The 13,027-nt window shown below is 40.1% G+C and overlaps 1 protein-coding gene across 4 annotated transcripts in view; it reads left to right on the top strand.

Moving 5' to 3' along the window:
• LOC120483146 (serine/threonine-protein phosphatase 2A 55 kDa regulatory subunit B beta isoform) overlaps window positions 1–13,027 on the top strand; it is a 122,483-nt gene that overhangs the window by 25,710 nt on the left and 83,746 nt on the right. The window contains exon 1 of one of the 4 annotated variants that reach the window (XM_089123948.1): window positions 12,539–12,909. The exons of the other annotated variants lie outside the window; for them this stretch is intronic. Within the exon in view, the coding sequence (XP_088980074.1) occupies window positions 12,870–12,909 (40 nt within the window). The 5' untranslated portion in view covers window positions 12,539–12,869. Of the gene's footprint in view, window positions 1–12,538; window positions 12,910–13,027 lie in introns of those variants that run through there. 4 annotated transcript variants of the gene reach the window in all.

Raw genomic sequence — 13,027 nt, forward strand, 5'->3', positions numbered from 1 at the left:
TGACTGGCGAAAGAGAGACACTAACACTAGACACACTAATGTTTTTTGGATTACGTAAAAAAGACAGGTGCTGTTGATGCAGCCTAACAACTCTCTTATTATCATTAACCAGTGTTGTAGTCGAGACCAGCTCACTCAAGTCCGAGTCAAGACGGAGACCATAGAGGGTCGAGTCCGAGTTGAGACCAAGACCAAAGACATTCGAGTCCGAGTCTAGACGAGACCATAGACATTCGAGTCCAAGTCGAGACCTAGACCAAAGAGAGTCGAGTCCAAGTCGAGACCGAGACCAAAGAGAGTCGAGTCCGAGTTGAGACCGAGACCAAAGACATTCGAGTCGAGACCGAGACCAAAGACATTCGAGTTGAGACCGAGACCAAAGACATTCGAGTCTAGACGAGACCATAGACATTCGAGTCCAAGTCGAGACCTAGACCAAAGAGAGTCGAGTCCAAGTCGAGACCGAGACCAAAGAGTGTCGAGTCCGAGTTGAGACCGAGACCAAAGACATTCGAGTCGAGACCGAGACCAAAGACATTCGAGTCCGAATCGAGACCGAGACCAAAGACATTCGAGTCCGAATCAAGACCGGGACCAAAGACATTCGAGTCCGAATCGAGACCGAGACCAAAGACATTCGAGTCCGAATCGAGACCGAGACCAAAGACATTCGAGTCCGAATCGAGACCGAGACCAAAGACATTCGAGTCCGAATCGAGACCGAGACCAAAGACATTCGAGTCCGAATCGAGACCGAGACCAAAGACATTCGAGTCGAGACCGAGACCATAGAGGGTCGAGTCCGAATCGAGACCGAGACCAAAGACATTCGAGTCCGAATCGAGACCGAGACCTAAGACAGTCGAGTCCAAGTCGAGACCGAGACCATAGAGGGTCGAGTCCAAATCGAGACCAAGACCAAAGAGAGTCGAGTCCAAGTCGAGACGGAGACCAAAGACATTCCAGTCCGAGTTGAGACTGTGACCATAGAGGGTCTAGTCCGAATTGAGAGCGAGACCATAGAGGGTCGAGTCCAAGTCGAGACCGAAACCAAAGACATTCAAGTCCGAGTCGAGACCGAGACCATAGAGGGTCGAGTCCGAATCGAGACCGAGACCAAAGACATTCGAGTCCGAATCGAGACCGAGACCTAAGACAGTCGAGTCCAAGTCGAGACCGAGACCATAGAGGGTCGAGTCCAAATCGAGACCTAGACCAAAGAGAGTCGAGTCCAAGTCGAGACCGAGACCAAAGAGAGTCGAGTCCAAGTCGAGACCGAGACCAAAGAGAGTCGAGTCCAAGTCGAGACCGAGACCAAAGAGTGTCGAGTCCGAGTTGAGACCGAGACCAAAGACATTCGAGTCGAGACCGAGACCAAAGACATTCGAGTCCGAATCGAGACCGAGACCAAAGACATTCGAGTCCGAATCAAGACCGGGACCAAAGACATTCGAGTCCGAATCGAGACCGAGACCAAAGACATTCGAGTCCGAATCGAGACCGAGACCAAAGACATTCGAGTCCGAATCGAGACCGAGACCAAAGACATTCGAGTCCGAATCGAGACCGAGACCAAAGACATTCGAGTCCGAATCGAGACCGAGACCAAAGACATTCGAGTCGAGACCGAGACCATAGAGGGTCGAGTCCGAATCGAGACCGAGACCAAAGACATTCGAGTCCGAATCGAGACCGAGACCTAAGACAGTCGAGTCCAAGTCGAGACCGAGACCATAGAGGGTCGAGTCCAAATCGAGACCAAGACCAAAGAGAGTCGAGTCCAAGTCGAGACGGAGACCAAAGACATTCCAGTCCGAGTTGAGACTGTGACCATAGAGGGTCGAGTCCGAATTGAGAGCGAGACCATAGAGGGTCGAGTCCAAGTCGAGACCGAAACCAAAGACATTCAAGTCCGAGTCGAGACCGAGACCATAGAGGGTCGAGTCCGAATCGAGACCAAAGACAGTCGAGTCCGAGTCGAGACCAGAGAGGTTGGATAACCTAAGGTTGGGTCTCAAACCAGACTTAAAGATATCTTCAAGAATATGTAAAATATTTGGTGGTAACAATAAAATTGGCACCATACTCAAACAGTAAACCAAATATACCATGGAATCATGTACACTGTAATGGTAAAAAGGCCACATAGTGGTGTAAAGGTCTAAAATAGAGCAAATCTGAAAAACTGGTGTGTGTGTGTGACACGTGCCGTGTTTCTCGCATACTCTCAATACAAAAACGTTCCATTTCGTCTCCGTTCACAGCTTATGGGCACGATAAACCTGTATTAGAGATGCAGATGGTCGCAGATGTTGCCTGTAATAGAGACAAATAGTGCCAGTGTGCAGGATGCCCATGTTACTGATGTTAATGGGTTTGTAAGCTACTGCAGGAGCGATTACAACCAGACCCATTAATGTGGACCAGATGTCACATTCACAGATATGCTCTCTCTCACAGCTGCTTAGTCACACTGTAAACTGCAGATGTTCACAACTGACTTGGATCAGTCACTGTAGATCAGGATGTCTGTAAGCCCAAGTCCAGTTATGCTGTCATTTGGTCATCTGATGGAGTTTTAGGAGACCGTCGGGTCACTTGATGGCGTTTTTCGGTTCCTTGGCACTGTTGCCTTTGGCTTTCTTAGTTGAGGATATTCAAATTAAATGACCCATCATACTATTGATCTGCTCTACCAAACTTGGATGTCTTTTTTCCAGTAATAAACAAACAGTGTTAAGTTGTTTTGATTGATACTGTGAAGCAGCTTTGATACAATCTGTATTGTGAAAAGCGCTATATAAATCTATGTGACTTGACTTGATACCTATTTTGAACTAGATGGATGAACTACTGTCACACCACTGAAAAATGTAGTGAAGTTAGTAGCGCCGCTTATTTTAGTGATTCTTCAACATTGTCTTTAACCTATGAGATCCTGTGCCGCTCTGCTCTCGATCCTCTTTGCATTTGCGTTTTTATTTAATGCTGCTGCATGGCCATAAATCAAGACTGATTTATTTCCTCCAAGCCCGCTGATTCCTGTGTGTTGTTTATTTATGTATCCATGTGGAGTAGGCCTTTCTCCACCACTGCAGTGAAGAGTAGTGCTGCTTCAGTACCTGAACTCAGCAAAACGCCTCTTTATATTTACTGCAATCCCCCCAGTCAGCATCAAGCCACCCAATACCAGCCAGACAAAAGCTTCTGAGGTCTGGCCCCTAACAGCTAACAATGGAGGGCCAACTCTGCAGGGAATTACAGTCTATGGGTAAAAGCCTTTATTGAGGTGTAGGGGGACTAGGAGGCAGTTTATCTCTGTATGTGTTTAAAGAAATAGTTTGACTAAAAATGTAAATTAAATTGTACTTTGTCTTCTGTGGAACACAAAAAAGAGATTTAGGTAGTGAAAAAAGCCCATATCATTTATGCTGTTTAGAATGAGCAGTTTGTCGCAGCCAAACACTGGTTTGACGACACCGTTATCAAAACGTTTTTTTACAAAACAGTTTAAAAAAAAATTATTAAGTAAAAAGCTGATTTCTATGGGGCTTCTAAAGGGACATGGTGACCGAAAAAAAGATGGGTGGAAAAATAATAAGTCGATGCTTTTGTGTTCGTTCTCAAAATGTTTCCATTCCCCGAGAAACTTTGTGGTCACTCACAAAGAACGCAAAAAAATTGACTTATAAGCATTGACTTGTTAAAATTCAAGAAAAAATTTCAAAATACAATCTTGAGGATAAACTCATTAAATATCGAGAAAAAACTCGTTAAATTTCAAGAAAAAAGTTGAAATACAATCTTGAGAATAAACTCATTAAATATCGAGAATAAAGTCGTGTTACGAGAAAAAAATCGTTAAATTCGCGAAAAAAGTCGAAATACAATCTTGAGAATAAAGTCATTAAATGTCAAGAATAAAGTCGTTGTGTTTCGAGAAAAAACGTGTTAAATTTCGAGAAAAAAGTTGAAATACAAAATTGAGAATAAACTCATTAAATAGCGAGAATAAAGTCGTTGTGTTTCGAGAAAAAACTCGTTAAATTTCGAGAAAAAGTCTAAATACAATTTTGAGAATAAACTCAATAAATATCGAGAATAAAGTCTTTGTGTTTCGAGAAAAAAATCATTAAATTTCGAGAAAAAAGTTGAAATACAATCTTGAGAATAAAGTCATTAAATATCAAGAATAAAGTCGTTGTGTTTCGAGAAAAAACGTGTTAAATTTCGAGAAAAAAGTTGAAATACAAAATTGAGAATAAACTCATTAAATAGCGAGAATAAAGTCGTTGTGTTTCGAGAAAAAACTCGTTAAATTTCGAGAAAAAGTCTAAATACAATTTTGAGAATAAACTCAATAAATATCGAGAATAAAGTCTTTGTGTTTCGAGAAAAAAATCATTAAATTTCGAGAAAAAAGTTGAAATACAATCTTGAGAATAAACTCGTTTAATATCGAGAATAAAGTCGTTGTGTTTCGAGAAAACTCGTTAAGTTTCGAGAAAAAAGTCGAAAAACAATCTTGAGAGAAAAAACTCATTAAATATCGAGAATAAAGTTGTGTTTCGAGAAAAAAGTCGTTCAATTTCGAGGAAAAAGTTGAAATACAATCTTGAGAATAAACTCATTAAATATCGAGAATAAAGTTGTGTTTCGAGGAAAAAAACTTGTTAAATTTATAATTCATAATTTATAAATTTATAAATCATAATGTTGACTTATCTCTAATATAATTTTGATTTACTTAAGCCTTTTCTCGCATGGCAGATATGGACTTCCATAGTATTCTGTTGCCATCATAAGTTCATTTTAAATGAATCAAAGAAAACAAATCAGCTTATTTATGGACCCGTCTCTTATAAAATCTCTCAGAAACTATCATTATATGTTACTGATGATGCACAATAAAACAATTTGGTATAGCAACCTTTTTACTTGTATTCCTTACTTGAAAGCCACAACCCAGATCTTGAATTTCTATTTTTAGCATCTCTATTTCTTTGCCCTGAGCATTAAATGATTGTTCTCTCAGCACTCTGACCTCTCTAACAGAGAGGTGCATTATGGGTGAAGAGAAAGCAAACTCCAGCAGTCTGCTGCTGTATCACAGTTTACATGTAATCTCTCTGGATCATTAGATGGAGAGCGGGTCCCGTTTGTTATTGACTGGTTCCCGGTAAGCGTTGCTGCCAAGCCAAACACCCCCTGGCTACTCCATTCAATTTATTCATGAAACGAAATTTTTTAGCTTCGGCCCCTGGAGGCATATTCATTATTCCCGAAGTAAATCTGCTCACAGTACAGTTCAATAAAAAGAGTGAAAGGCAGGAGGGAGATTGTAGGCAGACAGAAGGCAGCTCGGGTGATTTTAGATTTTTAGCTTTTATTCTATGCTTTAAATTTTTTTTCCAAATTTATCATCGCATTTTTTAATAGGGTGGTTTGGTTTCTGTTTGTTGTTTTAAGGCATACTCGAACTGTAGTTATTACATCTTGTCCTATTCCTGTTTTTTTTAAGTGAGTTTTATTTTATTTTAAATGGGTCATGAACTCTATTTTTATTTTATTTCATAATGTTTCCTGAGATGCAGATGAGTCTTAAAGGAGTAGTTCACTTTTGAAAACTTTTACTGATAATTTACTCTCCCCCATGTCATCCAAGATGTCCATGTCTTTCTTTCTTCAGTCGAAAAGAAATTAAGGTTTTTGATGAAAACATTCCAGCATTTCTCTCCATATAATGGACTTCAATGGGAACCAAACGGTCCAAAAGACTCTTTCAGTACAAACTGCAAACTGTTTAAAGGGCTTTAAACGAATAAAAACGATGAATAAGGGAAACTTATTAAGCGAAACGATCGCACATTTGAAAAAACAACAACAAAGTTTATGTTTTATAAGCTCAAATGGTCGCCTTGCTCTGTACTGCGATGCACGTTCGAACTCGTTCATCAAAATGAGTCAATTCTTTCGTTTTTGTTCGTTGAATGAACCAAATGACTCGGAAAAAGATTTGTGAACTAGCCGGTCTCTTTGAATCCATCTTCTACTTTTGTGAAAAGTTGACTAAAGTTGTGTCGCTCGAGTTGTCTTCGCTAATACGGAGAATGGCGGCGAATACACAAACCTGCCTGACATAGCCTGACATAACGTCACACCAATCTCAAAGTCCGTCCCGAATCCCTCTTCTTTATTTCACTGTACAGGATTATAGAGGCAATCGCAGTGATCAGAGAAGGGCTCATTCAGCCCATCAAGCAATGTATGGGTTAGAAAAACGGCTATTTTTAACATGAAATGTTGCACAATGCACCTTTATGTTAAATTTTAAGCTTTTAGGTTGGATTTCGTAGAGAATTCCCCTCCTACGCTCATTTTAAAACGAAGAAACCTCGAACTGACTTGCAGTTTCAACCTCAGATGTTGATACTTTAACCGACATTTTTAATTATTGGTGCTTTCTAAGGCACTCTTACTATTGCTCATATTAAGTAATGAACTACACTGACGAAGAGGAACGATGTTAATGATTTAACACTTTGGATCTTTGAAAGGTACTTCAGTTCTTGAAGGCCAAATAATTTTTTTGAAGCCCTGCAGCAGGTTTGTTATGAACCCATGAATTTATGAACGGTTCACCACAGCTTGAATTGTACACTAGATCTCTGATTCATTAAATAATTTGGTTTTCCTCCTCGAAAACCACAATAGACAAAAGGCGATCGCAATTTTAGTTTCATGACGAGTTTTTTACATGGCAGACCCAGTCACGTGACCCATCCCTGTGTTGAACAGAGGATCACTGACTAGTGAGATGGACCTGGGAGATCCATTCACATTTCCACAATCCTCTTGTCCAGATGGATACGTGCCTCTGGTGATCTGTGACATGGCCGCAGACTAGTATGGGTCAGTTATTTATACCTCCAGAAATAAATTTGGATGGCTGTTTGTTGGTCACGGGACGCGAGATTATAAAAGTTTGTCTAAGCTACTTAGTGTAGCAGATCTACAGGAAACAAGGGTAGCTTCTGAGATGGCCCTATTGTGATTCATGCGGGATATCATCTATCTATGAAGCCAGTGACTTTAAATGAGTTAATTTGTCTAGAAGAGTATATTTCCAGAGGTTTCATTTTAAGCACGGCTCATAGCTTTTCCGCTTGTGTCTTTGAAAGCGGGTCAGGGCGCACCCGGTGCGATTATCTCAGAGTCTATCCCTCTGACGCACATAATTCAGTGATACCTTACAGCACTAATCTCTTTCCCATGCAGTTGTTTTTGCAGTGCATTAAACTCTACAAGCTGGCATCCCTATGTCTATGTCTGTTGTACTTAGAAATCAACTTAAAGGGATACTCCTTTTTTTTTAAATAGGCTCATTTTACCACTCCCCCAGAGTTAAACAGTTGAGTTTTACCGTTTTCGAATCCATTCAGACGATTTTCTGATATTTACAAGAATATCAGTAACCAGACAGTTTCTGGTCTCATTGACTTTCATAGTAGGAAAAAAATATAGCCTACTATGGAAGTCAATGAGACCAGAAACTGTCAGTTTTTATAGCAATCAATAACAGTAAACTGATTGATCACCAGTGTAAGTTCTGGTCTCCTGCGAACACACTTGTAATAATCAATGAATCAATTGAAAAAAAGTAAGAACAAGACATTTTTTACACTGTTTGTGCTTTGTTAATCAACAAACAAAGCATTGTTGATTTGTTGATTAAAATGGAAATGTTGTAGTTCTGTCTGATTGGCAACTGTATTTTGCTCAAGGATATATAGGTTACAGGTTATGCTCAATCTCTCTCTCAAAAAAAGTTCTAAGTACTGTAAAAACCTATGGGATTAGATAAACATGGACTGCTGTAATCAACACTGTAACCATAATCATTATGCAGCCTACAATTCTGCTTACCAGATAAGCAAATACTACATTTAATTCTTTCCTTTTAATATTAAAATTTAAACATTTTAATATTTTTGTCCTTTTAAATATCCACAGAAACACATCTAAGCTGCATGGTGAATGCGGGCGTGCTGGCTGAACCCATGTGTCTTTTTTTGAAAATAACTTTGAAGCAAGTAAAAAAAAGAAACCACTTCATCTCTTGTTTCATACTGAAACCTCCTTTTTTACATTCATCCTGACTCCTGGTCACCCTCTGCATTGCGATTTTAGCACGGTTGTGAATCCAGCGCTATCTGCATCCTCTCTATGATAATTTTAGCCTTTCATCTTCTGAGCATAGTGGGCATCACAGGATCCAATCTCGCCACAATCAGGGAGTCAACGATGGCCACAGCCAATCTCCTGCGTCCATGTTTAATCATATAAGAGATGACAGTGTCTATATGGCTTTGCTTGTTTTATTGCAGCCCTGGAGTCGTCTGTGTGTTATTAGAAAAAAAGGGTTTCATTTGAGGACAGTCTGCTTCTGCACATCATTGTGACCTTTGACCCAGTTGCATTTGCTGGCTTCACTGGCTTTTTGATTTATTTTCTCACTCTGATCCACCAGGCAAGATAGAGTTGGTCTGAAATTGATAGATACATACTTCAATAGGAAAAGCAAAATGAAATCTCGAAGCCACATATGGCATAAGAATATATTGTTGGGGTGGGATGCATGCCTTAGCAAAGCAATCTCAGAGAAGACCAAACCTTGAGAGAATTGGGAAATACAGAGACTCTGTCTGTACCAAAACTTAGTCAACTGCCTTGCTATATACTCCCTACATAGAGAGTTACCGTCTAAGGCAGCATCTAAACCCAAGTGACCAACTTCAATTGACCAATATGCAATATCACTTCCATAATTTAAAGTGGAGTTTGCATGTCGCCAAGCTAACAGAGTCATAGGCTACTGAATGCATTTACTTAAAGGAGTAGTTCACTTTAAAAAAAAAAAACTTTTGCTGATAATTTACTCACCCCCATGTCATCCAAGATGTCCACGTCTTTCTTTCTTCAGTCGAAAAGAAATTAAGGTTTTTTGTGAAAACATTCCAGGATTTTTCTCCATATAATGGACTTCAATGGGAACCAAACGGTTCAAGGTCCAAAAGACACTTTCAGTGCAAACTGTTCAAAGGGCTTTAAACGAGTCCAGACGACGAATAAGGGTCTTATCAAGGCGAAACGATCGCTCATTAAAAAAAAAAGAAACAAAGTTTAAGTTTTTTAAGCACAAATGCTCGCCTTGCTCTGTACAGCGATGCACGTTCGTGACTCTCCTGTTCGAACCCGTTCATCAAAACGAACGAATCTTTTTTCGTGTCATTTGGTTCATTCAATGTTGACTCGGGAAAAGATTTGTTCATTTTGATGAACGAGATGGCATGAGGGTAAGTAACTGATGACAGAGATTACATTTTATCCTATTAAATGGACTGCATTTATATAGCGCTTTCATAGACCTAATGGCCACCAAAGCGCTTTACATATTGCCTCACATTCACCCATTCATTCACACATTCATACACCGACGGCGGTGTCAGCCATACAAGGCGCCATCCAGCTCGTCGGGAGCAGCTGGGGTTAGGTGTCTTGCTCATGGACACCTCGACACTTGGTCAGGTGGAACCGAGGATTGAACCACCAACCTTTCGGTTTGTAGCCAATCCACATGAACCACTGAGCCACTGCCGCCCAATTCCTTTATTAAAAAGGAAATTTTTTAATTCACAAGTATTGCATTATTTAGTATATTAGCATATAATTTTATTTATGTACTTTAAAATCCTTGGTTACAATATTTTTCTTTCTTGAAGAACTGACGGTACTCATCGACAATGCACAGGCATTATCACATGAACAAAGCCGGCAGCTCACACACTCATCTGTGTTGCTCCATTAATTAGCTTTCCTATTCAGTACCTCACATTCCTAATGTGTTAATAATGGTTGGATCTAGCGTCCAATAACACTTTGACTGCCAAGCCGCTACTCGCGAATACACGCCAGTGCTCTGTGATTCTGTCCGCTCAGTCCTTCCAAAACCTCCTCCACTATTATTACACACATTATCCAGTACTGTCTTTCTCACATCATCCCTCCATTATATTAGATACTTCTTGCTTCAAAAAACATAGCAAGTGTTGATGGCAAGTGTATGTGATTCACACACCACTATACTTGCCACATTCCCTGCTGACGATAAGTAAAAAGAATGCAAACATAAGTACTAAAGAAACGGTGTACTCCGGGGGCCTAATTAGGTCAGCATGTTTTGCATCTTTGAGAACTCATTTAAGATTCTGCTTCCGCAAGGAATCGGGATATGATTTTGATGTAATTATTCCATCCCCCACCCCACCACCCCCTCAATGCTCGACCCCATGATGCTTTGTGTGCTCTGAAATGTTTCACATTTGCTGTTGTTTTACCAGCGTGGGTGACTGTAGTTGTCGTGTGTGTGTGTGTGATATGAAGTGTTCTTGAGCTCCATGGCTCTGTCTCTTGAATTGTTTGGTGTGCTTCTACAGAAAACTGTTGTGTTGCACTTTCTTTAGATGTGCTTTCCAAAAAAACCTATTGTCCTAGAAGGTGATCAGCCAAGACTGCTGGCGTAAATGTTCGCTGACAGTTTGAAAAAACTTACATTAAGGCCACGTTTACACTAGGGATGGGCATTCGATTAAATTTTCTTAGTCGATCGTTGGAAGAATTAACGATCGACTATCGATTAATCATTAATATTTTTATATTCAAATTTATTATATTTCACTTTTTATAAATTAAAAATGCAATGAAAATACAATAAAGCATAAACAGCAACAGCATAAACTATCCTGCTGTTCAGTGAAACTCACAATGGAGTGACCGCTCTTTAATCTGTCATACAGATGTTGCTTACTTGTGGTACCATAGATCATAACATGTCTTTAATTTTCGTCCTATTGAATTTAAACTAACTTAGCTAATTTATTACCAGTCAGTGATTATTTAAGGTCTGTGCACAAACTGAGAACTGATCAAGAACATTCTTTGTGCAATAAACGGCCGTCCTTATGCTGGCTTCAGACCACGCAATATCAGCCAAATATTGCCTCGATCCATTTGACATAAGGTGTCGTGGTGTTTCGTAAATAACAATGGGCGTCGGGATGCAAGTATCGATTGTTTTATATCATATAGTGTGAGCGTGGACGACAACCGACGCTGCGTCTGTGACGCTTCACGATAGACTAGCATTTTTTTTTTTTTCCTGGTTTCCCGATCCCCGGTCCACAGGAAATATTGCAATTTTACAATTTTGTTTTATTTAAATCACCATACATTTTCAAGTGGCAAATTTCAATGGTAACATATTTAAACTCTTTAAAATGTAAATACATATGTACTAAATATATATATACAGTATTTCTCCTTCAGAACTGCCTTAAATCTACGTGGCATTGATTCAACAAGGTGCTGAAAGCATTCTTTAGAAATGTTGGCCCATATTGATAGGATAGCATCTTGCAGTTGATGGAGATTTGTGGGATGAAGCTCCCGTTCCACCACATCCCAAAGATGCTCTATTGGGGTGAGATCTGGTGACTGTGGCGGCCATTTTAGTACAGTCAACTCATTGTCATGTTCAAGAAACCAATCTGAAATGATTCCAGCTTTGTGACATGGTGCATTATCCTGCTGGAAGTAGCCATCAGAGGATGGGGACATGGTGGCCATAAAGGGATGGACATGGTCAGAAACAATGCTCAGGTAGACCGTGGCATTTAAAACGATGCCCAATTGGCACTAATGGGCCTAAAGTGTGCCAAGAAAACCACACCATTACACCACCACCACCAGCCTGCACAGTGGTAACAAGGCATGATGATCCATGTCCTCATTCTGTTTACGCCAAATTCTGAATGTCTCAACAGAATCGAGACTCATCAGACCAGGCAACATTTCTCCAGTCTTCAACTGTCCAATTTTGGTGAGCTCTTGTAGCAAATTGTAGCCTCTTTTTCCTATTCGTAGTGGAAATGAGTGGTACCAACCAACAAAATTGCTTAAATCACCTTTCTTTCCCATTCTGACATTCAGAGACCACACCCCTAAATGCTTTGAAGCAACTGCCATGTGATTGGTTGATTAGATAAATGCATTAATGAGAAATGGTACACGTGTTCCTAATAATCCTTTAGGTGAGTGTATATAGTCTATATATTAAATCATGTTTCTGAAGGTGCACTGATCAGGAACACTGATATATTAGTGTTCCTAAAAGGCTTTATTTCCCTTAAGAAACACGATTTAGTTTTTCTTTGTTTCGACCCTTACATTCCCTAAGATTTATCCGACTACTCTAAATTCTGTCAGTGCGATGCCAGTTCACACCACATGAACAAAGTCTTTGCAAGAAGCGCACACAGTGCTTGTTTTAGTCTAAAGAACAGTTGTCATGGAAACGCTGCACTTAAATTCACCATCCAGATTCCAGACAATATAAAAGCCTAGAGAGGTGTATCGGGGTGAGAAAACAACAAGCCTTTTCAATCCCCTTTTCTTGTCTTGGTGTCAGTCTCTCTCTCTCTCTCTCCATCTCTCTGTCAAGCTTCTCCCTCTGTCTTTCTCTCCTTGAAATGGATAAAAGCAAATATTTAGAAGTCATTTTTCTTCTGTATTTGTTTGGGATTTATGCAAATGACTCCAGACAGATTATTTTGGGAGCGCTGGACTCATTTTGACATTGCGTGGGAAAAGCTGAAGGATTGTGAGATGATATGCTCAATGAAATAGAGTTACCTGCATGTGATAGAGAGAGAGAGAGAGAGAGAGCAAAAACTGTGGTTATCGCAGCAGAAACAACCCTTTCTTTTTCGCTGTAAGGATTGCAACAGTACATCTCAAAGCCAGAGAAACAGATGCATCTCCTTGAGGAAAACCAAGGAAGATGTGTCAAAGGTAGGAATCGATCGGGACTAGCACAGCAGAGGGAGTCAGAGCGGTGTTTGCTAATGAACTCTGAACTGTAACGTCTTTTACCATTCGAGAATTTCTAAAGGCTACGATGGTGTGCCAG

This window comes from Pimephales promelas, chromosome 19 (assembly GCF_988280905.1).
Source record: "Pimephales promelas chromosome 19, fPimPro1.hap1.1, whole genome shotgun sequence".
In the NCBI taxonomy this organism is placed as follows: domain Eukaryota; kingdom Metazoa; phylum Chordata; class Actinopteri; order Cypriniformes; family Leuciscidae; genus Pimephales; species Pimephales promelas.